The sequence below is a fragment of the Pseudorca crassidens genome, chromosome 3, assembly GCF_039906515.1.
Source record: "Pseudorca crassidens isolate mPseCra1 chromosome 3, mPseCra1.hap1, whole genome shotgun sequence".
Taxonomy (NCBI): domain Eukaryota; kingdom Metazoa; phylum Chordata; class Mammalia; order Artiodactyla; family Delphinidae; genus Pseudorca; species Pseudorca crassidens.
This window is the reverse complement of record NC_090298.1, coordinates 92342497-92368384: the sequence shown is the minus strand read 5'-3', so window position 1 is coordinate 92368384 and position 25888 is coordinate 92342497. Positions and strand designations below refer to the sequence as shown.

Genomic DNA, 25888 nt, shown 5'->3' with positions numbered 1-25888 from the left:
AGGCAATAAAGCAAAGTTAATCAGTATAGAGGATTTAACCAAAATAACTATAATTAAATTATAACTTCAATGCTGCAGGCCATTAATTGAAAATCCTACTAGTGGAGTGTGTTTATTTCTCAGAAGCACATGTGGTGTTAACATAATACCCCTTGAGGCTCCACACTGGCATCATGATCTCCAGATTCATTGCTAGAGACTGAATAGGGCTTTGCTTGTAACTGTGAAGAACTTACATACTTAAGACAGAGCAAATCCAGAATACATTAAGGCTTTTGTGGTAATAACATATATTTATAGTTTAAAAAAAATAAATTTCACAAGGTACTGGTGACTGAAAAAAATAGAAGATTGCAAAATACAGTATGTACAGAATGATTTCATTGTAAAATCATACATACATAAATCTATATAAAATAAATTTTCTCTATGGGAAATCATGCATAGAGAGAGGTCTGAAAGGCCATTAACTAAAAATATGTTGACTTTAGGTACTGGGATTTACTCTCTCTTTTACACTTTTTTTCCCTTTATACTTTTTAAATTGTCTGGGTTTCCTATGTGCATTTTAGTGTTATAAGCAGTAAAAAAAAAAAAAAAAAAAAAACTTTGAAAAGAAAAAATGTTCAAGGCACAGACGAAGAATTTGTTAAGAAACTTTTCTTAAGCCTGTCAATAGCATAAAATGATGGTTGATGGGCGATGTGACATAAAGTGGGATTCTTTTTCTTCCAGCTTTATTGAGATATAATTGACATATAACGTTATATAAGTTAAAGGTGTACAACATGTTGATTTGATACATTTATATACTGCAAAATGATCACCACTATAGCACAGCCAACACCTCCATCTCGTTACATAATGACCATTTGTTTTTTGTTGTGATAACATTTGAGATCTACTCTCTTAGCAACTTTCAAGTGTTATGGATAGACCTTGAGGGCATAATGCTTAGTGAAGTAAGACAGATAAAGACAAATTCTTGTATAATACCACCTGTATGTGGAATCTAAAAAAGCCAACCTCATAAAAACAGAGACTAGAACGGCGGTTACCAGGGCCTGGGGGGGTAGGGAATGGGGCGGGGCGGTGCGGTGCGGGAAATGGAGAGATGTTGGTCAAAGAATATAAACTTATAGTTTCAAGATGAAGTTCTGGGGCCCTAATGTACAACATGTTGATTATTGTTAATAAAATGTGATTCTTACATTAGAGTTTTATGAATCCTTTCTATAGCTTCTTCAAGTTCTTCCTTCTGGTCAGGAACAAACCGGTACTCTGACACATACCCCGCAGTATGCTTATACGGATCATAATCTCCAAGTTCCGCTAAAAAAGAAAGAAACTGTAATTTTTTTCCATTTTAGGAAAATATTCCTAAAAATACAGGAATAAAAGTATTCTTCTCATGCTTAAACATTTTCTTCAAATGCTTTATTAATAAATGTATATAAGATAATAACTAATTTTAGTTTAAAACAACTCTGATGAGACTATATGGATAGTATAAACAAAATCTTATATTAAAAAGATAAAATTTTTGCTTTCTGCAAGACTATGATTATCATTTTCATTTAAGTTATTCTTACCAGTTTATATGAAGTAAAATGTTGTACACAGAATTTAAAGTACATATAATGGAAATGCTTGAGGTGAAAAACAACCATAACCTCTCTCAGACAATGACACCAAGAGATAAATCATGTGGTTCAAAACGTATTTGCCCCACATAATGGTCATGGAAATATAATACAATGCTGCACATAACCCCATTACAGTTTACACAAAGAAACTAAATGAAGCCAGAGAGTTCACTGTTATGCTTATAAAAATTCTCCCTACATTAATCCACCTTCCAAACCCAACCAGTTCCCCAGTTCATTTACACAACATTTTTCCTAGAATATTTTTTCTAAGCTATTTCTGGTCTGCAAGAATCACACAGGCAAGGAACATGCTGTCTCATCACCCCCATACCCTGCTTGATTCTTAGAAGGGGCTCAGTAAATATTAAGTGGAAACAGCCTCAGCTTCAGCCTCCAAAACGACAGTACAACCTGGAGCTGCCCCCATGGCCGCCACATGGATGGCAAGAGCTGACGGACAACGGGTGCGGACTGTGGGCCACGCTCTAAACTGGCGATGGACCTGCCCATGTGGAGTCATCACAACAGCCACTTGGAAGCAGTGGGATCTCTGAGGCAGAGCGGCTCAGAGGGATCAATCAACTCAGGAGGAATGTAGAATAGAACAAATTTTCAGACCTTCCACGGAATCAAGAATCAGTGCTATTCCTGTGACTAAAACTCCATGCAACCTACTACAAGGGATATGTAACTAGCTTCACTTTTACCCCTCCTGAAGGCACAGTGATTAAAACCTGAAATCTGACTAAATTCAATTTCTTTTTAGCAAAATGTCATTTGATAAGAAGAACTTTATAAACTTGCTTAAAAAGAAAAATTCAAACATTCTTCTCAAGAGCTCTGAAGCAAATTTGCTTAAGTGGAACCTACACTGGATGGCATACGCTCCCAGCTGAGCAGCGGTGTTGACAGGGCAGGGCAGCCGGCCCTGAAGGACATCTTGCTTCACCTGCAAGAAAAACTGATATCTAAAAGAGAAATGGAAAAGAGAGATTAATGATATCTTCCACTACCCTGACCTGTAGTTTCAGACCCTGAAACCCATCACCTTTCACGAAAATAAAGCCACTTTCTTCTCTTTTGTGAGGGGGCTGTTGCGTGAACAGGGACTATTTACACACACTGCAGAGGCAATCAGGGTAGTGGCTAAAGAGTGCAGGCTCTCAAGTTAAACCAACTGGATTGCATCCCAGCTCCAGGACTCACGAGCTCTTGGCCTTGGACAGCTGCTTCACATAACAGCCAGGCTCTTCAAAGGTAAAAGTGAGACCATGAAGTATCTACACCTCATCAGGTTGACGTGGAGGTTTCATACAAGCTAGTCTCACCATTCTCATCACTGCCACTGCCACTAACACTACAACATGTTCTCACTGGAATGAAAAAATTACAAGAACCCAGCCAATATGCTATGTGTTATCAGGGTCTAAAATCATGGATACAGGACAGAAAGGTCATTATAATGTAATTCCATCAATCCTCCCACTTATTAAGATGCTGCCCATTATCTGCGGCTTTGCTCATTCCACCTGCTAAAAGAAAACCTTGTATAATAATAGTGCTACTGGGCTTCCCTGGTGGCACAGTGGTTAAGAATCTGCCTGTCAATGCAGGGGACATGGGTTCAAGCCCTGGTCCAGGAGGATCCCACATGCCGTGGAGCAAATAAGCCTGTGTGCCACAACTACTGAGCCCATGAGCCACAAATACTGAGCGTGCGTGCCACAACTACTGAAGCCTGCGTGCTACAACTACTGAAGCCCGTGCACCTAGAGCCCGTGCTCCGCAACAGGAGAAGCCACCGCAATGAGAAGCCCGCACACCGCAACAAAGAGTAGCCTCCACTCACCACTACTAGAGAAAGCCCACGCACAGCAACGGAGACCCAACACAGCCACCATAAATAAATAAATGAATGAATGAATGAATAAATAAATAAATAATACTGCTACCCACTGTTCTAAACATTGTAAATATAGTAACTCATTCCAAGTATTTAACAGACAATAATTTATTTAAGACTTTAAAATGAGGTTAGCACTATTATTATCTCTTTTGCAGATGAAGAAGCTAACAGACACAAAGAGATGAAAAAATTTGTCCACGATCTCGCAACTAGTTAAGTAGCATAGCTAGAACTGGAACCCAGGCAATGTGACCCTAGCACTCTCTTAATCAGGATGTTATGCAACCTTAGCTAGCTTTCCCCCTCCCATTCAGCCTTTCTGCCAGTGAGTGAAAGAGGTTTATGAACCAATACAAGGAACCATCCATGCCGTCCTCAGCCGCCATCACTTATTCTCCCTCTCTCTCTCTCTCTCATACACACACACACACACACACACACACACACACACACACACACACACACACACACACACACACACCCAGGCTGTCTTTTGTGATTTCTCTTTCTTTGCAAGGTGACGCTCGCTGTCATTGGGAATGGCAGGAAAAAAAGCATAGGAAATTAATTCTAAAAATCAGCTGTGGTAAGTTTTTCTTCACCCAAGGCTCACAACCAAAGTTCTTAGTGAATTTTAGATGCTACTCTGATTATTTCTAGAAGACTGATAATGAACTTCGTGCCCACAGGCTTAAGTGAAAATCTGCCTAACACCTTGTGTTTCCCCACTACTCAGTTAGTAAATGTCACCACGGTTCTCCAGACACATAAGCAAGGGAAACCCAGGACAATGTGTAACCCCTGGCACCCACGCTCAATCACTAAACCTGTTTTTTGGAGTCTATACACTGTCTTCCATCTCCTAGTCCAGGTCACTAACCACTGGGTTTCTAAAACCTTCACTACCCTTGCCACTAGTCATACTTATCTCCCTTGCAAAAGACCCTTCCAAGAGGTAACTAGGATAATGTCACTGCCTTGATTTAAAAACAAACAAACAAAACTTAAGACACTTCCTTTTGCCTTCAGGACAAAGTTCAAGATCCCTAAGATAGCTTACAATACTTGCTTATTTCTTGAGTCAAATCTCTTGCCATTACCAATGGCTAACCCCACTCCTTAAGTTGCGTTCACTTTCCCAGCCCTACTAACTACTTTCCATTCCCTGAATGATCATCTTAGATATCAAATCCAGTTTGTTATAATCATCTGGGTTCCTCTTGAAGAGGAGAAAAGCAGAGTAAAGTGACATTAGCAGAACTGAAATGCAAAAATATAGACATTTCCCCAGAATTACTACTGCTTGCTGGAAACTTGTGTTTAGCTTCACTCCCTTCCTCTATTGTTAACTTGGAATCTCTTTTCCTAAAGTGTATTTTTTTGAGTAAATGGGTCACAGAGGCACATTTGTCTTGCTCCATTAAGACTTTTATAACATTTGACTGAATAGTAAGATCTTTTGCCAAATAAAGAAACTGAGGGACCTAATCCCATAAGACTTTGCTTCAGAAAGGGAAAGAGAACCAAGGAGATGATTTCCCCTTGCTTTTACAAAGACAGAGCTGAAACAGAGAAAGACAAGCCGGTACAAAGAAAAAGGAACCAGACCCCACTGGTGACTGTATTTCCAGTACCTAGGGTTTAGCACACAGTAACTGCTCAGTAAATAGCTGTTGACTTGATGATAGATATATGAACAGATAGACAGATAGATGAAAATGGGAAAAAATGAACATTCTTTGTTGTCTCTGAGAAATTCATGAAGAAAAAAAGGACATCTGTTCAAACCTCCCTGGGTAGCCTGCCTTTTAAATATACTAGAGATCTTTAAGTCATTCCATTAAAAAAAATAATCCACTAAAATCAAAGGAGGCAAGTAAACTATTTTTAACTAATAATTTTATTAATTTTTATCACAGCATCATATTAGTTTTGTATAAGACAATCTATGATACAGTAAAATCATACTTTTACATGCTGAACATTTTATCTTATCTCAGCGCTTGTTTTTAACTATATATAACTTATTTTGTCCATTTATGGGACCTAGACTACAATTTTTTATTTAAATTACAGATTTAGAGTTCCTGAGTCTTTCCTTCTACATCATTCTGATTAAGGCTACGACTGCATGTGTGAGTCCTTGTTTATCTCTGGTTTTAACCCGATAAATCCCAGTTTGCCTAGAACAGTTCTAGCTTAAGTCTGTTACACATTCCCCATTATTAATAACTCTCTTCATCATTCTCCCAAGTGTTAGGATTTGAACAATAAATTATATTGTAACCCTAGTTACATTGTACCCACATTGGGGGAAAAAAAATGCTGATTTAACATGATCCTCTTAATAAGGAAGCTTTCCAGAACACACTCTGGTACAAAGCAGAGGCCGCATTACTGGCTATCTCTGTATGTAAATTACCATACTGGTGTGCATGCACTGTGGCCCAAGCTAGATTATCAGCCCTGGGGGAGAAGCCCTCCATCTTGCACCCCATCCTCACTCATCACAACAGTACAACCAGTACAACACAAGAGAAGGGCCTGAAATACTGGCCTCGCCATTTTGTGTTTGTGTGATGTTCATAGAACAGAGCTGAATTGACACCCAGGATGTACAAGCTGATAAGGACCATAGGCAATTTAGCAAGTGTCAGAGATGAGAAGAACAAGCAAAGGAGATTTGCTTAAAGAAGAGATGCTGTTCTTTCCAGAGCCCAAACAGGAGGTTCTCCTGAGACTTCTGGGGCCCAAGACAGCCAGGAAGGCTCACAGCAACGAAGGCTGAAGTGTATCTTCCAATGACTTGAGACCCTGGTGAGGAAACTGAAAGATATGAGGACAAGTAGAAGTTTGATTTCTGGTGCCAGAAAAATGTGACACTGAGACATCTGGGAGGAGAGCACCTGCCTACAGGAAAGGCAGGACGGTTTCCTGCATCCAACAGAGAGGGATGCAGCCTGTGACAGGAGCCTAATCATTTTGGATGAAACTTAATGTGCAGGACAGAAGGAAATGTTTAAATAATAACATAGTACTGAACACTGTGGGGGAAATAGCATGTATGACTTAAGAAAAAGAAAAGCAGGAGAGAAAGCACCCACTGACTCTCAAGAGAAAATGACAAAGATTGGGAATAACATTTTTGCAGTTTAAAACTGATGATAAACATACAGGAGCAAAGAGTAGCAGTATCACCTTGTATTTATATAGTCCTTTAAAGGTCACAATGTCTTTTGAATCCAGACTGAAATGTGACCCACAGCTCAACTCAGATGTGTTGAGACCCATTAACTTCACTTAGAGAAGGAGACAGGGACACCGGAAGAGAATGTGTGACTGAAGGTCACTCAGCTCATAAAGAAGCTAAAACACACTACCCTTAACAAAGAGAAGGATATGGATTACCCAGTATAATAATAATAAATAATTGACGAGCTTAATGTCAATCCCCAACAAAGTACAATAAAATATTAAAAAACAAACACCTGTTTTCAGAAGCTAAAATGGATTCATCATGAACAAGTCATTTGGAACTAACATTATTCTCTTTTTAGAAAGAGTTAAAATTTCAGTGTCATCACACATAGGGTTGTCAGCAAAGCAACAGGCAGACTCACTCACTCAGACCCACTCACTCTCCGTCTTCTCTCTCTGGAGGACTGAAACCATAGCTCTCTTTTGGTCACTATAGAATCTCCTTGTCCTCAGTGCACTGGACAACAATGCTGCACACAGTATTGAAAGGAGGGTGAGTGAGTGAGTGAATTCTGTCTTTATGTACAAATTCAAGAAATGCAGGCTAGAGGGCAGTAGTAGGATACTCTGATTAATGGATTGACTTTAACCTGGAAGACCTATCCTCAGGGCTCCAAGTTGGTCTTTTCCTCCCTAATTTTTTAGTCAGTAATTTTAAAATATAAGATAATCATTATTTCTATTTTAACTACCCCTACCATCTACTGAACACTTCATTTTTGCATTATGGTAAGTACTTGGCATGTATTATCTTATATATTCCTCCATCATCTTTTATTTATTTATTTTTGGCTGTGTTGGGTCTTCGTTGCTGCGTGCAGGCTTTCCCTAGTTGCGGCGAGCAGGGGCTACTCTTTGTTGTGGTGCGCGGGCTTCTCATTGAGGTGCTTTCTCTTGTTGCGGAGCATGGGCTCTAGGCGCACGGACTTCAGTAGTTGTGCCTCACGGGCTCTAGAGCACAGGCTCAGTAGTTGTGGCGCATGGGCTTAGCTGCTCCGAGGCATGTGGGATCTTCCCAGACCAGGGCTCAAACCCATGTCCCCTGCATTGGCTGGTGGATTCTTAACCAATGCACCACCTGGGAAGTCCCCCATCATCTTTCTGAAGAAATACTATAATGCCATTTTACAGATGAGAAAACTGAGACTTTAAAAGGTTATGTAATCTTCTCAAGATAACACAACCAGTGAGTGGCAGAGCAAGGCTGCAAACCCCAGCCTGTCTGCCTCCAAAGGCTGCCTTCTTAACGAATATGTGCACTATGCTTATCGAATCTGCAGAAGATAGCTATGAATGACACATAATACATGGAAGGCTGTCATAATGTTTTGAATCAGAATTGAAAATAAGTTTAACAGATGTCATGAGGACACAAATTATTTTAAAAACTGATAAAGAGAAAAGAGATTAGATTTATTTCGCATAAACCTAGAAAGAAAACCTAGTGCTGATGAGAGAAGTTCCAGAGATCTTTTATTTCTTATTGAACTTCCAACTGCTTTGTGAAGCAGTAAGGTTTTCTCTCTTTAAAATGTTTAAGAAGAAAGAAGCTGGCTAACATCTCAGGAACTTTTTATAAAAATGGAGGGTAGGATATATGACCTCAGAGTCCCCCAACTTCATCTATTCAGAAAACATTGTAGAGCACATAGCAGGTACTCCCAGTTGAAGCAATTCTATTAACTTATATTTTTCATAGTCTGAAGCCTTATTTTTTAATGTATCCCATTCATCTAAAAAATTTTCCCCCTAGATACAATGTCCTTCTGGAATACGTCATCGAGCATGACAATTTATCTACATGAGAAGATTCAATGCAGCATCACATATAATTTTAAAAAGGAAACAAGCTGGGTAGTCATCCACAAGGGTGGGAGTAAAACAAATGGGTTAGATGGTGAAAGAGGTCTGTAACCGTATGTATGAAATTGTGTGACTTTCAAAAAAAAACTATACATGGAAGAATAAGTAAAAGCATGTTTAGGGGCTTCCCTGGTGGTGACCCGGTGGTTAAGACTCTGTGCTTCCAATGCAGGGGGTGCAGGTTTGATCCCTGGCTGGGGAACTAAAATGCCACATGCACGCGGCCAAAAAAAAAAAGGGAGCTGTGTTTGACTCTGTACTATATTTTGTCCTTTAACTGTTCTTAGATGGAATCACCACAATAAAAATAATTATTTTTTTTTTAAAAAAGCATGTTTATTTGTGATGACCTAGAGGGGTGGGATAGGGAGGCTCAAGAGGGAGGGGATATGGGGATATATGTATACTTATAGCTGATTCACTTTGTTGTACAGCAGAAACCAACATAACATTGTAAAGCAATTATACTCCAATAAAGAAAAAATAAATTAAATAATAAAATTCAGGGAAAAAAAGCATGTTTACTGTAGCTTTATTTTTCATATCAAAAATTACAAACTATGTATAAAATAGATGGAATAAGAACCTACTGTATAACACAGGGAACTATATTCAGTATCTTGTAATAACCTATGTCAGAAAAGAATCCGAAAAAGAATATATATGTGTATGTATAATGAATCACTTTGCTGTACACCTGAAACACTGTAAATCAACTATACTTCAATTTTTTAAATTAAATTTCATAAAAAAGAAATAGAAGAGAGAAAGTGAAGGAAAAAAATTACAAACAACCTAAGAGCCAGTACAGAGTAGGTTGGAACAATTTTCCAATGAACGGAAGCAAGATAAATGTTCGACTTGAAAATGCTGGCCTAAGTATGCTTTTCCTTTCCTTTAGTAGCTTATTTTGGGGTATTCTGTCTTCTGGTTTCAGTTTTTGCTTTTGCCAAAATTATCTCATGTAATCGACTCCCTTCCCTTTTTAAGGTCCATTATGCCTAACCATTTAAGTTAGCATATTCATGCAAATCAATGATTTTATCTCTAGGATATACTAAGAGTCAGTATACAATAATATCACATTAAATGCTCATTTAACTTACTTAGATTCGACTCTATGTTTTGTACAATAAAAACAAATTATTATAGATCATGGCCACTAACTAAGCCAACAATATCATCTGGTTCTTTACATGAAATGGTCTAAAACTTGAGGAAAAAAAGGCTGTATTCAATATATTGTGCAGTTGTAGATTACACACAAATCCATATGTTCTGCTAATGAGCTGTTAGTAGATTCTAAAGGGAAATTTCTCTTCATCATCAGTATTTGGTAAACAGATGTGAAGTAATGCATTATAAAACACTGCTCTTTTCCCCCCTTCTTAATACTAAATCAAGTATCTTTTGGAATTTAACTCTCATTTAAGATGTAACTCACTGGGGGACTTCCCTGGTGGCGCAGTGGTTAAGAATCGGCCTGCCAGTGCAGGGGACACGGGTTCGATCTCTGGTCCGGGAAGATCCCACATGCCGCAGAGCAGCAAAGCCCATGCACCACAACTACTGAGCCTGCACTCTAGGGACCGTGTGTCGCAACTACTGAGCCCGAGTGCTGCAACTACCGAAGCCCACGTACCTAGAGCCCATGTTCCACAACAAGAGAAGCCACCACAATGAGAAGCCCGTGCACTGCAATGAAGAATAGCCCCCGCTCGCCACAACTAGAGAAAGCCCGTGCGCAGCAACGAAGAACCAACGCAGCAAAAAAAAAAAAAAAAAAAAAAGGCTTCCCTGGTGGTGCAGTGGTTGAGAGTCCGCCTGCCGATGCTGGGGACGCAGGTTTGTGCCCTGGTCCGGGAAGATCCCACATGCCGCAGAGCGGCTGGGCCCGTGGGCCATGGCCGCTGAGCCTGCACGTCCAGAGCCTGTGCTCCACAACGGGAGAGGCCGCAGCAGTGAGAGGCCCACATACCACACACACACACAAAAAGACGTAACTCACTGAACCACCAGAGCAAGAGAGAACGAAATAATAAGTGCTAGCATTTATCAAGCACTTAACTACGAGCCGAAAGCACTTAACTATGAGCCGAAACAACGAACTTATAAGAGCTTTACAAACATTATTCCATTTAATGCTTACAAAAACCTTACGATACAGGTACATCTCCAATATTACAGGTGAGGAAATTGAGCACAGAGAGGTTACTGATAACATCAAAATGAAGAACTTTCCTTGTATTTTCATAAAATGTTGTGCCCTGTAATTCCCTAATGAGTTACAGATATAAATGTGCATTTATACCACTTGGACTCAGTTTCCCCATAAGCCCTCAACTCAGAAATCCCTCTTGAATGCAAAGACTCTTCATGAAATTCTAGCCCTGCCTTTGCAAGTGCTCATTAACAATGTGGTGATAGGAGACGCAAAGCAGATGTCAGCACAGTTCTACAAATGAGGCCTAATTACAGCACTTCAGAGCGGAAGAGAAAAGGTCTGATTAGCTGACCCTCTTCTCATTCTTCTGTGTGCAGTGCAGAATCAAGACAAAAGAAAGTCTAAGGAAAAAGATGAAAGGATAGAATAGAAACAAGACCATAGACTGTCTTAGTTATCAAGGAGATGATTTCCAATGTTCTGAGCAATGCATTAGGCTTTACTCAAGACAATGACGGGCTCACTAGGAAAACTGACCATTTAGAGTTAAGTTAGGGAAAACGCTTCTGTTTTTGCTATCACATGCAGGCAGGTCACTAGTGGAGTAAGTGAAAACATAATGCTACTGTCTGCTCTTTATAAGCCATTTTCAAATGTTGGTGTGGGCTGCTTTAACAATATAATCAATACGAATCAGAAATTCTGTCTTAACTGAAATAAGATATTTGATGACAAAGGTAAAGTAATGCATTAAAAAACACTGGGTTTTTCCTCTCCCTTAATACTAAAAGCAATTATCTTTTCATTTTCCATAGAGATGAATGAAATCCCTGAACAGCTGATATTTAAGCTACAACAATTAAAGAGAAGTGAGTGGCTCTTCAAGTTTATAATTACGTATGCAAACTCAGCATCAAAATACTGTCTCTACATGAATGAATTTATCCATGAAACAGAAACAGACTCACAGACATAGAGAACAGACTTGTGGTTGCCAAGGGGGAGGTGGGGTGGGGGAGGGAGGGATTGGGAGTTTGGAATTAGCAGATGCAAACTATTATATATAGAATGGATAAACAACAAGGTCCTACTGTATAGCACAGGGAACTATATTCAATATCCTGTAACAAACCATGGGAAAAGAATATGAAGAAGAATATATATGTATATGTATAACTGAATCACTTTGCTATAGAGCAGAAACTAACAAAACATTGTAAATCAACTGTACTTCTATAAAATAAATTTAAAAAAAATATATCCTCCATTTATGCAGTTCAGATGGCTACTTTTACAGGACTACAAAGACTGAATGCATCCTTCACAATAACAATACAGAAATATCCCATCACAGCAGATGCAGAATCTATTATCATGTCACCCAGGTCCATTCCATTGTTCAAACACATCTATTGTCAGACACTGAACTGCCTCACGCAATGCTAGTTTAAATTTAACTCTCACAGTAGTCCTATTACCTACAGACACCCATCCAAATATTTGACCCCAATTTGTTTTAAATAAAGCCTCTTGTATATGTCATACATGTACTGATCAAAAGCAAAGTCAGTACTATACCTGGTTATTTCTTCTTTAAGCTTACATGGATCTTCGGCATAGAATTTAATACCAAAATACAAAGTATACGGAGGTCCAGCTAAAAATAAGAAATAGAAATTAAATTTCACATTATAAATTAGTCGAATTAGTAGTGTAATATTACACAACTACTAAAAATTACAATCAGCAAAAATATTTGCAAACCATATACTGGATAAGGGGTTAATATCCAAAATATATGAGGAACTTATACAACTCAATAGCAAAAAACCAAATAACCCAATTAAAATAATGGAACCTAAATAAACATTTTTCCAAAGAAGACATTCAAATGGCCAAAAGATACATGAAAAGATATTCAACATGGCTAATCATCAGGAAAATGCAAATCAAAACCACAGTGAGATGCCAACCTCACAGCTACAAGAAGGGCTATTGTCAAAAAGACAAAAGTGGGGCTTCCCTGGTGGCACAGTGGTTGAGAGTCCGCCTGCCGATGCAGGGGACACGGGTTTGTGCCCTGGTCCAGGAGGATCCCACATGCCACGGAGCGGCTGGGCCCGTGAGCCATGGCCGCTGGGCCTGCACGTCCGGAGCCTGTGCTCCGCAATGGGAGAGGCCACAACAGGGAGAGGCCCATGTACCGCAAAAAAAAAAAAAAGACAAAAGTGTTGATGAGGATGTGGAGAAAGGGGAAGCCTTGTGCACTGTTGGTGGGATGGAAATTGATCAAACCATTAGGGAAAATAGTATGGAAGTTCCTCAGAAAGTTAAAAACAGAGCTACCATATCAGCCAACAATCCCACTACTGGGTATTTATCCAAAGGAAATGAAATCAGGATCTCCAAGAGATGTATGCACCCCCATTTTCACTGCAACATTATTTACAAAAGCCAAGACATGGAAACAACCTATCAGTAGATGAATGTGCACAAAGAAATGGGATATACATACACAATGTAATATTATTCAGCCATGAAAAGAAGGAAATCCTCCCATTTTGACAACATGGATGAACCTGGAGAACATTAAGCTACGTGCAACAAGCCAGACACAAAAAAACAAATACTGCCTGATCTCACTTATATGTGGAACCTAAAACAGTCACATGCCTAAGTGCAGAGAGTAGAATGGTGGCTGCCCAGGACCAGGAGGAGGGAGACATGGGAAGCTGTCAGTCAAACAGTAAAAAGTGTCAGTTATGCAAGATGAATGAGTTCTGGTGATTTAATGTAGAGTTTGGGGACGATAGTTAACTATTGTGTACTACTACTATATTACATACTTGAAATTGGCTAAGAGGATAGATCTTAATTTAAATCTTCTCACCCCACGCCCACCCCGGTAACTATGCCGAGGTTATAGATAAATTATTTAGCTTGACGTGGTACTCTTTTCACAATGTATACGTCTGTCAAAACATCAAGTTGTACACCTTAAATATATACAAATTTTTTATGTCAAAGATACCTCAACAAAGTTGTTTAAAAAATTACACTCACCAAGAATTTCTAAAGACAGAAAATGCAAAATGAAAAAACAAGGGTTCAGAATTGGGCAATAGTAAGGCTTCAACTATGTCGTTATCTATGTAGTATGGGTCTATGTGCTCATAAACACAAGAAAAAAGACAGAACCAAATACATTAGAATATTGCCAGTTCTTCTCATCTCTGGTTAGTGAGATAAGCACAAGTTTTATTTATTTCTAATTTTTCACATTTTCTACAACATATGTATTTTTCATAATGAAGAAAGATTACTGATAAACAAAATGAATAGTTTTAAAAACCACCTAAGTATTGCAAAATGGTGGAAACAATTTAAATGCTCAGCAGCAGGTGGACCATTTAAGTCAACCACAGAACATACACAGGGTACCATTCAACCGTTTAAATGGGCAGAGGGGAACTTTATGTACTGATGGGAAAAGATCACCAAGCTCTATTTCTGACTGCAGAAATATGACTCCTTCTGTGTGTAAAAGAAAGTTATCTGTTAAAATATGGGCCCACGCCCCAACAGAAGAATGCATAAGAAATTACCAAGAGTGGTAAACTTTGGGAAGAGGGGCTGTAAACTTTTTTTGCCCAGCTTTATTGAGGTATAATTGACAAATTAAATTATAAGATATTTAAAAGTATACATTGTGAAAGCATTTCTCCCCAGCAAGTTAATTAACACATCCATCCCCTCACATACTAACTTTTCCTTTCAGTGAGAACATTTAAATTCTACTTTTAGCAAAACTGATAAGTCAGAAATTTATTATCATGTACATCTCTTACCATTTAAAAACAAAATTATCAGTGAGGCTATGTGGTAGGATTAGGAGCAATATTTGTTTCATTCTTAAACTTTTCTGAATCTAAAAATATGTTCTTACATATTTAAGAACACATTTCTCATCTCAGTCATTTACCACACACAGAAGAACTACATGCACAAATACCAAATATATATGAAACAAAATCTGGAATTGTACCTGGGAAAATATAAAATATAATTAAACACTCATACTGTGCAAGAGGACACAAGCCCCTTCATTTGCCAGCCACATTATATTTTCACTAGAAATATTTCTATTTCAGAAGGTACAAATATAACCTGCACTGTTTCCAAAACTGCATACTTCTGAGCAATGTGGTAACTAGATCTTATATTAAATCTGTTTTAAAATGGATTTGCTACCTGGTGCACCAATCGGTGGTCATAGTTTCTAATTATTTTCTCCAACAAAAGCTCTCCCACACAAATAAAAAAGATATGAAACAGGCACCTGTGTAAAAATACTTCCACCCACACACTGTTATCCCAAGTCTCTGATACTGTATAACAGACACAGTTGATTTTCATTTTTAACTAAGTAAATAAAGTCACAAATTTAGAAGCTGGGGAGAGGAAGTTACATAGAACAATAGATAACAAAGCCATAATGAACTTATAATGTATGAACTATGTTATTATTTATTATTATTATGACACACAAGCTATGTGTATAAAACCCCTGTTCCTGGCACACAGAAGACAAGCAACACTAGGGCCTCGCCCTGCTCCCCTAAGCTACGCCTTCCTGTGTAAGGCACGCCTTAGGCTGGAGCTTTCTTAGAAACTAAATTTTAAAAGAAACTTTGTTACAATTTACGGTTAGAGTTGATTCCATATGTCCGAGTTCTATGTTTCCTTATTTTATTTCTGACAAACAGACCTCTACCCCTGAACACAGATGTCAAGGAGGCACTGACTGTTAAGTATTTAGAAAAGCCAGGAAGTCCACCCGCTGCTGATCTGTGCCAATCAAACTCTGTGTTACTGAGCAGATGGGTCCACCTGCACCTGCAGGACACCAGGGCTGGCATCTGGGGGCAGAAGGAGCACAGATGCTGCTGAGATGGTGCACAAAGGGAGCAAGGCCTTGTCCAGACTCCAGAGCTGCTTTTATTCTCTGGAACATGACAGATTGCACCCTATTGACCAAGCCTAGATAGTTGAAATGTATTTAGTGATGAGCAGTTAAGCAGAAGTTTGAAAAATATATAATGAAAAACATTGTTTGGACTAATTTTCTTTAAGGACTTTTGGCCCAAATCAGCCCTCCCTTTCCCACTTACATACAAAGTGTCTGGTGTCCAAATATATAAATTACTATTCGACTGTATTTGATAATGTGCAAAAATGTTTCCTAAACATCTGATTCCCAACAAGCATCTGGTAACATATGCAAGGCAGGAAAAGCTCCAAGGAGGTAAAGCAACTCGCCCAAGATCCCAATGATGAGAACCACGTTTGCTAGTACCTAGAGTTCAGTGCCTGCTGGCCACTATTGCATACAGGCTCTCAGGGAAAATATTATAACACCTTTAGAGCAAGCAAATACTTCATCTACACATCACTGTTTTATAGATCAATCAAAGGCTAGAGAAATGGAGATTTTGGAGCAAGGATATGTCTACCCAGGTATTTTTTGGCTTCCTAGCCTAAGACTGACTATAAATATCAGGTGCTGATGAAGTAAATTCCTAGATTATCATCTTGATCTATGTCTTTCCACAGAGTCTACCTTTAAGAAATCCTTATGTAAAGTAAGTTAATGTTGTTTTACTCTAGCAAAATAGAAGCCAGAAACTGGGAATCCTCTAATCTACCTTTTGTGAAGACTAATTTCAAGGCCTTTAATGATAATAGTCTCCCATTAGCTCAGGATAACTAAATCATAATGCACCTATGAGAATCCTGACGACTAGCAAATATTCTGTCATTTTTACAGATATTCCTTCTGACTTATCTGCTGGAGATGTGAGAGCCATTCTCCCTCATTAATTATCAAACTATCTTATGAGATAAAAAATTATGCATTATTCACTTACATAACTTTTCTTCAATTGTAATATCAGTGTTTTATTCTTCCTGTATGTCAAATTTTTAATAGGATGACATTTATTTAGGATGAGAAAGTAATTGCATTACAGATTATAGATATTAAACATAATATTTCATGCCATGTAATGAAATAGATACTTCAAATGCTCTTAGGAACACTTGAATAATACACCTTAAATAAAATAATTTCTACTTTTCTTCATCATTTGGGTAGAAATCTCAACTTTTTTCTTATAAAAAACCTTTGCATTTGTTTTAAAATAACAATTCCTGAAATTTTTGGACTGGTATTTTTTAAATTTTTTTATACAGCAGGTTCTTATTAGTCATCCATTTTATACACATCAGTGTATACATGTCAATCCCAATCGCCCAATTCATCACACCACCACCCTCACCACCACGCGCCCCCGCCGCTTTCCCCGCTTGGTGTCCATACGTTTGTTCTCTACATCTGTGTCTCTCTTTCTGCCCTGCAAACTGGTTCATCTGTATCATTTTTCTAGTTGAACTGGTAATAAAATAAGTGGTTCAAATGGACAAGACAGATAGTTACTGTATTTATTATTATACCTGAATATTTTGGAAAAGTGCAGATTTCTAGATCCCAAGGGATGAGACTTGTTAAACTGGAGTGCCTACCATTCACACGAGGATACCTCTTGGAAGTTTTCTGCATTCACATCTAATCACATGAACCTCCTGCTTCTCCTCAGCCTTTAGTGGGCAGTTTGCTCACTCAGGAAGCACGTGGTATTAGAAGTCAGAAGGTCAGGACTTCAGTCATCCCTCTGCTGTCAAGCAGCGTCTCATCCATGGCAGGTCATAAGCTGTTTCTGATTAGGATTTACTCCTGTGTAGGCTGAGTAGGCAGAACTTGATGACGTCTAAGGTATATATTTTGAGGCCTCCAGCCCCATCTTTGAAACCTGTTGCCCACTCCCATCCAGAATGCTGGCCCCTAGCGGCTATGTTTGCACTGACCTTGCAAAAAGCCTAGACATAGCTGACAGGACTGAAGTGAGCTACTGACTCAAACTGGGCTGGTCCGACACCCGCCCTAGAATTCGGAATTGCAATTCAGAGACAGTCAGTGCACTTCTGCCTGTGGCTAGAGCTGTAACTTGGAAACTGAGGAGGCTTAAAGAGAGCCAGGCCACAGACAGAAACAAAAATGATGCTGATGTTCAGAGAAACAGTACTCACTGAGTCCCTGACTGTTCCTTCTGCAGTTCTTAGCTCCCAGTTCCTTTCTGAGGCACAGCTCGGTTCCTGTCCGTAAAGCATCATGTGACCCATTTTACCACAGGGAGTGAGCCAATACACATGGAAAGTACAGACTCAGAATGGGGGTAAGAGAGGCCAGAAGAATCCACTAGATCTTATTAGCAATAATTTGTACATTAAAACAAAATGGTCTAATGATACAGTTTCAGTTTGGGAAGATGGCAAACATTTTGGAGATGGACAGTGGTAATGGTTGCATAACAATGTGAATGTACTTAACGTTGCTGAATTGTACACCCCCAAGTGGTCAAAGTGGTACACCTTATGTTATATACCGATATTTTACCATAATTTTAATAAAGACGATTTAAAAATAACTACTCTTCTGCATACTTAAGGGCTGCAAGTGTGTGTGCACATGCACATTTGTAAATAAAAACTTGGGTTATGGAAATTAACGTTAATGAATATAACCTTAATTAGACTCTGAGTCACCTAGTAAGATGCACATTGATAAAATTAAAACCAAAACAGATGGGTCCTTTCTGAAGCCACAGCAATCTTTCAGGTTACGAGGGCACTCCTTAATTACCTACTCAGCCAACTGAATAATGTGAAGGGCAAGACCACTCCTTAACCCAAGAAACCCAAGCACTTTAAAAGGTCGAATGTCCACCTCTTTTTCAAACCAGTGCCTCTCTGCCTTTTCTGTCTGAAGGTGAAATTTTAAAGACAGTGGAAAAGTCACAGACAAAAGTCCAGGCCAGGTGCACACAAAATCCAAATTCAATACTCAGATCCACTCAGAGTCTTTATCTACACAAATCTAATCAGAGTTTGCAGAGACCTGGCGACGTACAAACACCCATCTCCACATTCTGGCACTCAAGTGCTAATATTCACCTACGTAGTATTAAAGCCTATTTCTGCACCCATCTAATCATGGACATTATATTATTTTCAAATTTGAACAAAGTTAAAATCAAATACCTACTGTTGATCAGTTCTTTGTGTTCAGCTAGGGTTTTCGCAGGATCCAGCCAATACTGTGTGAGGAAGAAAAGGGTAATTACAGAAATTAGTTGCTTTTCATTGGCCTTCGCTTCAAGAGTATTTGGAAAGTGTTATTTTTTTAAATAACATTTAAATAATAAGTAAAACATTTCATTTATGATATATACACATAAACTTACATAAGAGTTTTCTGCTGCTAGGACATTAAAAGAAAAGAAAAATGTCAGCATCTGGAGAGAAGCAGAGAAGAGAAACAGGAGAGAGCCCATGCTGGGTTCTTAGTTGAATTCTCGTACTGGTTATAAGATCAGTAACATCAAGATGCTACTGAGTGAGCTTCTTACCGCCTCTGGTGGGAAAACAACGGCTGCAGAGAATGCCCCCCAATCTCTTTCCAGAGTCCCTATAACAATTCCCCTACAGACATGTCTACCCCTAAAATGTCTTTACTCTTTTCATGTCCAGTCCCATCCCTTACAGGTATTGCTGCTAGATGTAAGGAAGAAAGCAACCAAATCAAATCACATCCTCATTAAGTAATCCAGGAGAGGTGGCTCAGCACAGTGACTGAGGGTTTGAGTCCCAGAGCAGACCGGTCTGGATTCTGTCCTGGCTCTCCCCTCATTATCACCATGTAACTTGGAACCAGTTACTGGACCTCTCTCTCTGAACCTTCTTCGTAGGCTTGCTAGGAGGGTTAAATCAACTAAGTCATAGCAAAGTCTTCAGAATAGCCCCTGGCTCACACTAAGCACGCAACACATGCTAGTGATGATTATTATTAAGGTGTGATGGTCATTCTTAATAAGTGCCATTAGCCAGTCTAAGGTACTTGCTTATTAATTCAAATTAATTTTTGATGAATAGAATTTTAGACAGTGATGGGAGAATTGGGGGCTCTGTGGAGAGGTCTTCCTTTAAATCTCACCTTTGTGAAATAAAATCACTGAAAGAAAAAGAAACAAGCCTTCTGCCTCATCTTCATGTGGAGGAAGCGCAGGGGAGAAGCAAACCAAGTACGAAGGGGACACCCGGGGCTCCCATAGAAGCACACAGTCGAAGGGATTCCACTGCCTGGAAAGTCAGGGGTGGTGGGCAAGGTGGAAACTTTACCCTGCTGTTCTGGCCAAATGCTGGAGATTCCAAGGGCTGAGCTAACCAGTTTCCATTTTCTCATGTTCCCGGATGAAGAAGGAGCAATTCTCATAGCAGGGCGGTAGGAGCTGGTCCACCTTGAGCCACTTCATTCCCAGCACTCTTGTGTTCGTCCTGGTGGAATCATTCACACTCTCCTGACCACACTGGGTCAAGAATCACAAGCCACTAAAGGAGTCTAAGAGAACCTTCCTGCCCAGCTTCCCTTTCCCTGCCCCTCCACTAAGGGCAGAAATGCTTGCTCTGCTATATAACAGTAGCAGTAATTATAAATAGTAATTATAATATTTTACATAATCCCCTTACCTTTTATTCCTAATTACATATAAAAATCATTCATCCTAAATGAATGTCATAATCATTTTATTGTAAGATTTTATTACAATACTTAACTCTATTCATGTACACATAATCTTCACTATTTGCCACTTCTAGAGCAGTTTCAGATTTTCCAACTTTTTCAAAAGGTATCCAATATAAACGGGTAGCAACTTATGACACAAGGTTCATTATTCCGCTCCTTATCACGTCTCAATTTTTGAAGGTCTAGAAACGCTCACTTTTAAAGTAAAAAAGATACATTTGAAGAAGAGGCCATAATCAGTGAACTGCTTTGAAGCCCACAATGGCTAAAGATGTGGCTTTGGTGTTAAAATAAATGGCTCCCAGGGAAACACTGATTCATTCAAATCAAGTAAAATCAATTCAAATGCTCAGCTGTGTGTTGGACACAGAGCAGACCCTTTCCTCTAGGTATATAAAGCTATGGCTGCTTCCCACAAAATGGTAACATTAGGTGGGTGGACTGTTTCTTGCAATTCATGTTAAACAAAAGGGTTTGACTATCCCTGGATTTTTCGAGTAAGATAAAACCAAGGAAAACACACTCAACCATAAACACTTGCATCAGGTTTCTATTGCTGCCATAACAAGTTATCACAAATGTAGAGGCTTACAACACCACCCATTTATTAACTCCAAGGTCTGCAGATGAGTTGGTTTCTTTGCTCTAGGTTTCCCAAGGCCAAAATCAAGATGTCAGCTGGCTGGGGTCCTGGAGGGTTATTTGGGGAGGAGACCCTACCCACAAGAGCACTTTTGGGAGGAGACTTGGAGTTGGGCCATGAGAGGCCTTCCCAGTTTTCTCCAGATGTCAAGGCACACATAATACTAGGCCTTACACTGCACTAAGTGCTTGGGGCAAGAAAGGAGGGGAGGGAAGAGGCCTCTGGTCTTCCTCCTCTGTCTAATCTCATCTTGAAACTAGTAAAAGACAGAAATTGCAAGAGAGTCCCCTTTTAACATCATCATCTCCCCCCAAAACAAACTTTACAAACATTTTCCTCAAACCAAATCATTGTCTGTCTGTTTTCCCCTCCAGAATGATTTCCAGTCATTAAAAAGCCAGGTAAAGAAAACAAGAAGGAAACTTTAAACTAAATGTAATGGAAAAGACTGGTTAATCTCTTAAAATTTTTTCACCGAATGATAGTCTGTACACTTTTAAAATAAATCTTTCCTTGAGAGCAATCAGATTTGTGAGGTGAAAAAGTATAATGAAGTTTCTGAGACGAGTTAGAAATTACAATTTTGCAGCAAAAAAGGAAGCGTCAAGACTCAGCCAGAGGCTGCTCACTGCACATTAGATACGCTAAATATCAATCCAGCACTTGCCGCGCACGCATTGCATTTGGTCTAAATGGAAACCAGGGGTTACAGAGGTCAGACAATGATAAATGCCCCAGAACGTACATAATAAAACACGAGCCACCAGGTTCCATAAGCTAGCATTTAAAATGTAAAACCCACTTACGCTCAACCAAAGGAACCAAAGCAGCCATCCCATGATGACACGTGTCACCACACATTATCAACAAGCGATCAAACACAGCACACGTGTGATCACCATGAAACACATCAGGCAGCTGCTCCATCACCCGTGAGAAAAAAGGGCACAGAATTTGCCAATGAACACAGCATCCCAGCTTCAGGTTTAGGGTCTACATTCAGAATATTCACCTATATCCAGAATGGATGTAGGCTCTAAAACTGTGATACCGTTCATTCACTTAACATTTGTGGAATACCCACTACATATATTCTTTATATGTCATGTCAGATCTTGTCTTGGGGAGTGTAGGAAAACACAAATGACTGAAACTTTTCCCTAACCGTGGGGCACCCACAGTTTACCAGACACAGAGTTGAAATATAATGTGGTGAGATGATCATGCGTATAAGATGAATACATATGAGATAAAAAGGTGATGTAGAAAGAAAATGAGCTCTTCAGGGTAAGTACAGGAAGGCATCATTGAAGAGAAAACCTTTGAACAGCATGCTCGCAAATAAAAAAACTTTCCCAAAATAGAAATGGAGAACACAGCCCTAAGTTTTTATAAGAATGATATCTAACAGCTCCACTGCTCTTAAAGCTAATGGATCCATTTTTAAGTCACAACATAGAACATAATACTCCAAGTCCTTTATAGCTGAGGACTTCCTGAAATCAGTGCTACCCGATAACTAGTAACTGTGCAGCTAAGAAATCAATGTTCCTGAAGGACTTCCAGAAAAAGAAGACCTGAAGGACTTCCAGAAGCAATGTCCCATTCAGTCTTCCCATCTGTCCTGGGTTGGGGGAAAGAGAGAAGCAGAGAGCTGAGCAGTGGTCACTGTGGTGCTGGGCTACAGAACAGCTTTCCTGAACTGCGCTTGCTACCTAGACAGTCAGGAGGAGAGACAGCCCCATCTCTCTCATCATCTCTCAACATTCAAGCTGTTCAGTCTCTAGGAAAATCTTTCCATCTTGCCCCCTTCCTGTCCCCCATCTCCTCTCTCTCTCCTATTTCAAACTTACATCCTATAGTTCTGTATATCCTCACAAGCTGAATTAGATCCTATTTTGCAGGAAGATAAGGTAACAATTAACCAAAACAGACCCTGCTCTCTCGTCCTGATTTCTACAGTGGGTTTCCTAACACAGGAGAATGTTAACAAACTGTAACCCCAACACCCAATCACTAAGGAGTCAAGATGACAAGCCCTCCTTGGCAATGACTCTTTGCCAGGGTGCAGGAGTCTAGTAGTTAGGGGGCCTTACCTCTTCAGTCCTGTCAATCTTAATAATGGCATTTATGCAACCCGAAGAGAAATGACAGATGGGCACAAGTTCCTTCTTACTCTCTGACAGTCTTGGCTAAATGCCCTGGGCGTCTTTTATCCACCCTGGCTGATCATGTCTCGATTTCATCAATTTCCTGGGTAACAGTCTCAAAATTAGATTTTAAAACTCTAACGCTGTCCAGTAAACCAATATCCTAATATTCAAAAGATATGTATTAAATTCAGGGTCCAACCTTCCATTTGTCAACTGTTCTTTTGGAGTCTCCTAGAGCTCTAATAGTAGAATAAGCCCTAAAACATCTTACATAAAGCATGGACAGCATCAAATAAAAAGAGCTTTGCTGCATCTTATTTAACACGGAGTATAATTCTGACTCACCTTTGGAGAATTTAAGAATACCACAATGATATTTAATAATGTCTCCTCTAGATCAAAAAAAAAAGACTTTAAAAGCACACAGTCTTCATCAATATAACAAAATAACTTCTTGATCTAAGGGAGTATGAAAAGTTGACAATCTATAAGTGACAATGGAGCCAAAAAGATCTCAAAAAAGGATACTACAGCTCATTCCTGCAGAGTTCTAGAACTTGACATAATTTGCACATAGGTTCCCAGAAATCCAGGACTGTGGTGATAGCTATTTGTGCTTTGTCCACACCCATTTTCCAGTGCCCCTGTATAGACACATCTCAGGCCCTCTAAGCAACATTCACAGGACGTGGTTTTAATTTGCTCCTCGGTATCAATCACAGAAGCCTTAGGACCTCAGGTAAAACCACCGTCACAGAGCTAACTCACAGCAGGGACAGAAACCAGGGCTTGCCATTAGGCCATCACTGAAGGAAGTATGTGGGGGTGGGGGTGGTGACTGGGCCCCATGTTTTCAACAAAAGTGGATTCCAATTAATTACTGTTGGGCCATCTGGCTCCTCAAGAAGTGTCATTGGCCCCAGGGACTATTCCTCAGTTCTTTCACATGGACCCTGGCACCACCTAAGACCTAGAGAAGTAACAACAGTAACAGCTAATGCTTATTAAATGCTTACCATGTGCCAGGCACTGTTGAAGACTTTACACTCATTCACTCATTTAGTCCTCTTAATAACTCGATGAATTAGGAACTACTATAATTACCACTTGACAAATGAGGAAACTGAACCACTGATTAAACAACTTGCCCCAAAATACAGAACAACAGGTCCAAGGAACTGAAGCCCCTTCCATCTTATATTCAAACCAAGCCATTCTCAAGAATATTGTCCTAATAGGAATGCACAATCTCAATTTCAAGATTTGTACATTCAACTCACTACCAACTCCTCTTTTCCCAGCTCACCCCTGTTAATATTCTGATTCCACCAGGATACACAAGTCAGAGATCCTACTACCTTTTCACCGTCTCTCCTCCCTGCCCCAACCCATGTCCTCACTTTGCTCACAATCCATTATCTTCGTTCACTCGCAGTTGTCGTCAGTTCCCTCCATGATATCCACTGAAAAAAACACCCGCCAACTCTCTGCCTTCTCCATGCCAAAACCTGAGAGGCTGACCATGACTGGAGACTCAAATTGTACAATCACAGATGGGCTCACTTTAAAGTCATTATCAGTAACCCAAGGGAACCCTTGGTACCACCCAGAATCCTACAATATTTTATTCTTTCACCTGCTTGGATAACTCCTTCACACTTTCTCCTCCCCCTTTCTCACTCTCAGCTGATGATCTTGCTTATTTCACTTAGAAAACTGAAGCCATGAGGAGAGAACATGTATGCATTCTCACAGCATCTACCAACCTGCCTGCATCTGTGCTGGTGTCCTGTCTTCTCTCTGTCTTTTTACTGTGGATGAATGCCCACGCTCCACTTAAGCCCATCCCTTCCCATCTATTCAGGAACTTGGTTCCAGCAATTTTCCGCTCTCTTCCCTGCACCATCAAAGTTTCCCTTTCCATAGAATCATTCCTGGCTGAATACATGCTTTTATTTCTCCCATATTAAAACACACACACACACACACGCACACGCACACACACACACACACCCCTTTTTGATCCCTATATCTGCCCATTTTACTTCTGTACTTTAAGTCAAATCTCTGGGAAAAAAATTCTATAGTCTACTTCCTCTCACTTTTTTTTTTTTTTTCATTTGGTCAGTATTGATTTATTGGATGCATCCCTTCTATACCCAGCAATGTCCTATCTACTTTGGGATGTGCACAGATGCAAAGACATGGCGAGATATAAGACATGGCCCATTAATCAAAAAACTTAGAATTTACTTTGAGATTTAACAACTGTAGCTTGCCTTTATTGGCCTCACTATATGTCTGGAACTATTCTAAGCCCATTTCTGGATTTGTTATCTCGTTTAATTGGTTCAATGGAAAAGTTTCAAGTAGAACAGAAGTTTGATTTTTCCTCACGTCACAGTACTGGGCAGATAAATTAGTTGATAGGGCTTGTTATGAGTCGATGAATATGAAATCATTTTCTAAATTATAAAATGCCATATGGGGAGTGTTGGGAATTTCATGTATGGTGGTAATTTGGGGAGTAGTTTCAGGTTAGAGAAGACTTT

At 39.5% G+C, this 25888-nt stretch overlaps 1 protein-coding gene across 7 annotated transcripts in view; it reads right to left on the bottom strand.

Annotated features, from left to right (window-relative positions):
- EPB41L4A (erythrocyte membrane protein band 4.1 like 4A) overlaps positions 1 to 25888 on the bottom strand; it is a 258199-nt gene that overhangs the window by 104849 nt on the left and 127462 nt on the right. For all 7 annotated transcript variants that reach the window (XM_067731450.1, XM_067731446.1, XM_067731447.1 and 4 more), the window contains exons 4-7: positions 19002 to 19053; positions 12419 to 12497; positions 2520 to 2617; positions 1212 to 1332 (exon numbers count right to left, since the gene is read on the bottom strand). In XM_067731450.1, coding sequence (XP_067587551.1) covers positions 1212 to 1332; positions 2520 to 2617; positions 12419 to 12497; positions 19002 to 19053 — 350 coding nt within the window. The remainder of the gene's footprint in view (positions 1 to 1211; positions 1333 to 2519; positions 2618 to 12418; positions 12498 to 19001; positions 19054 to 25888) is intronic.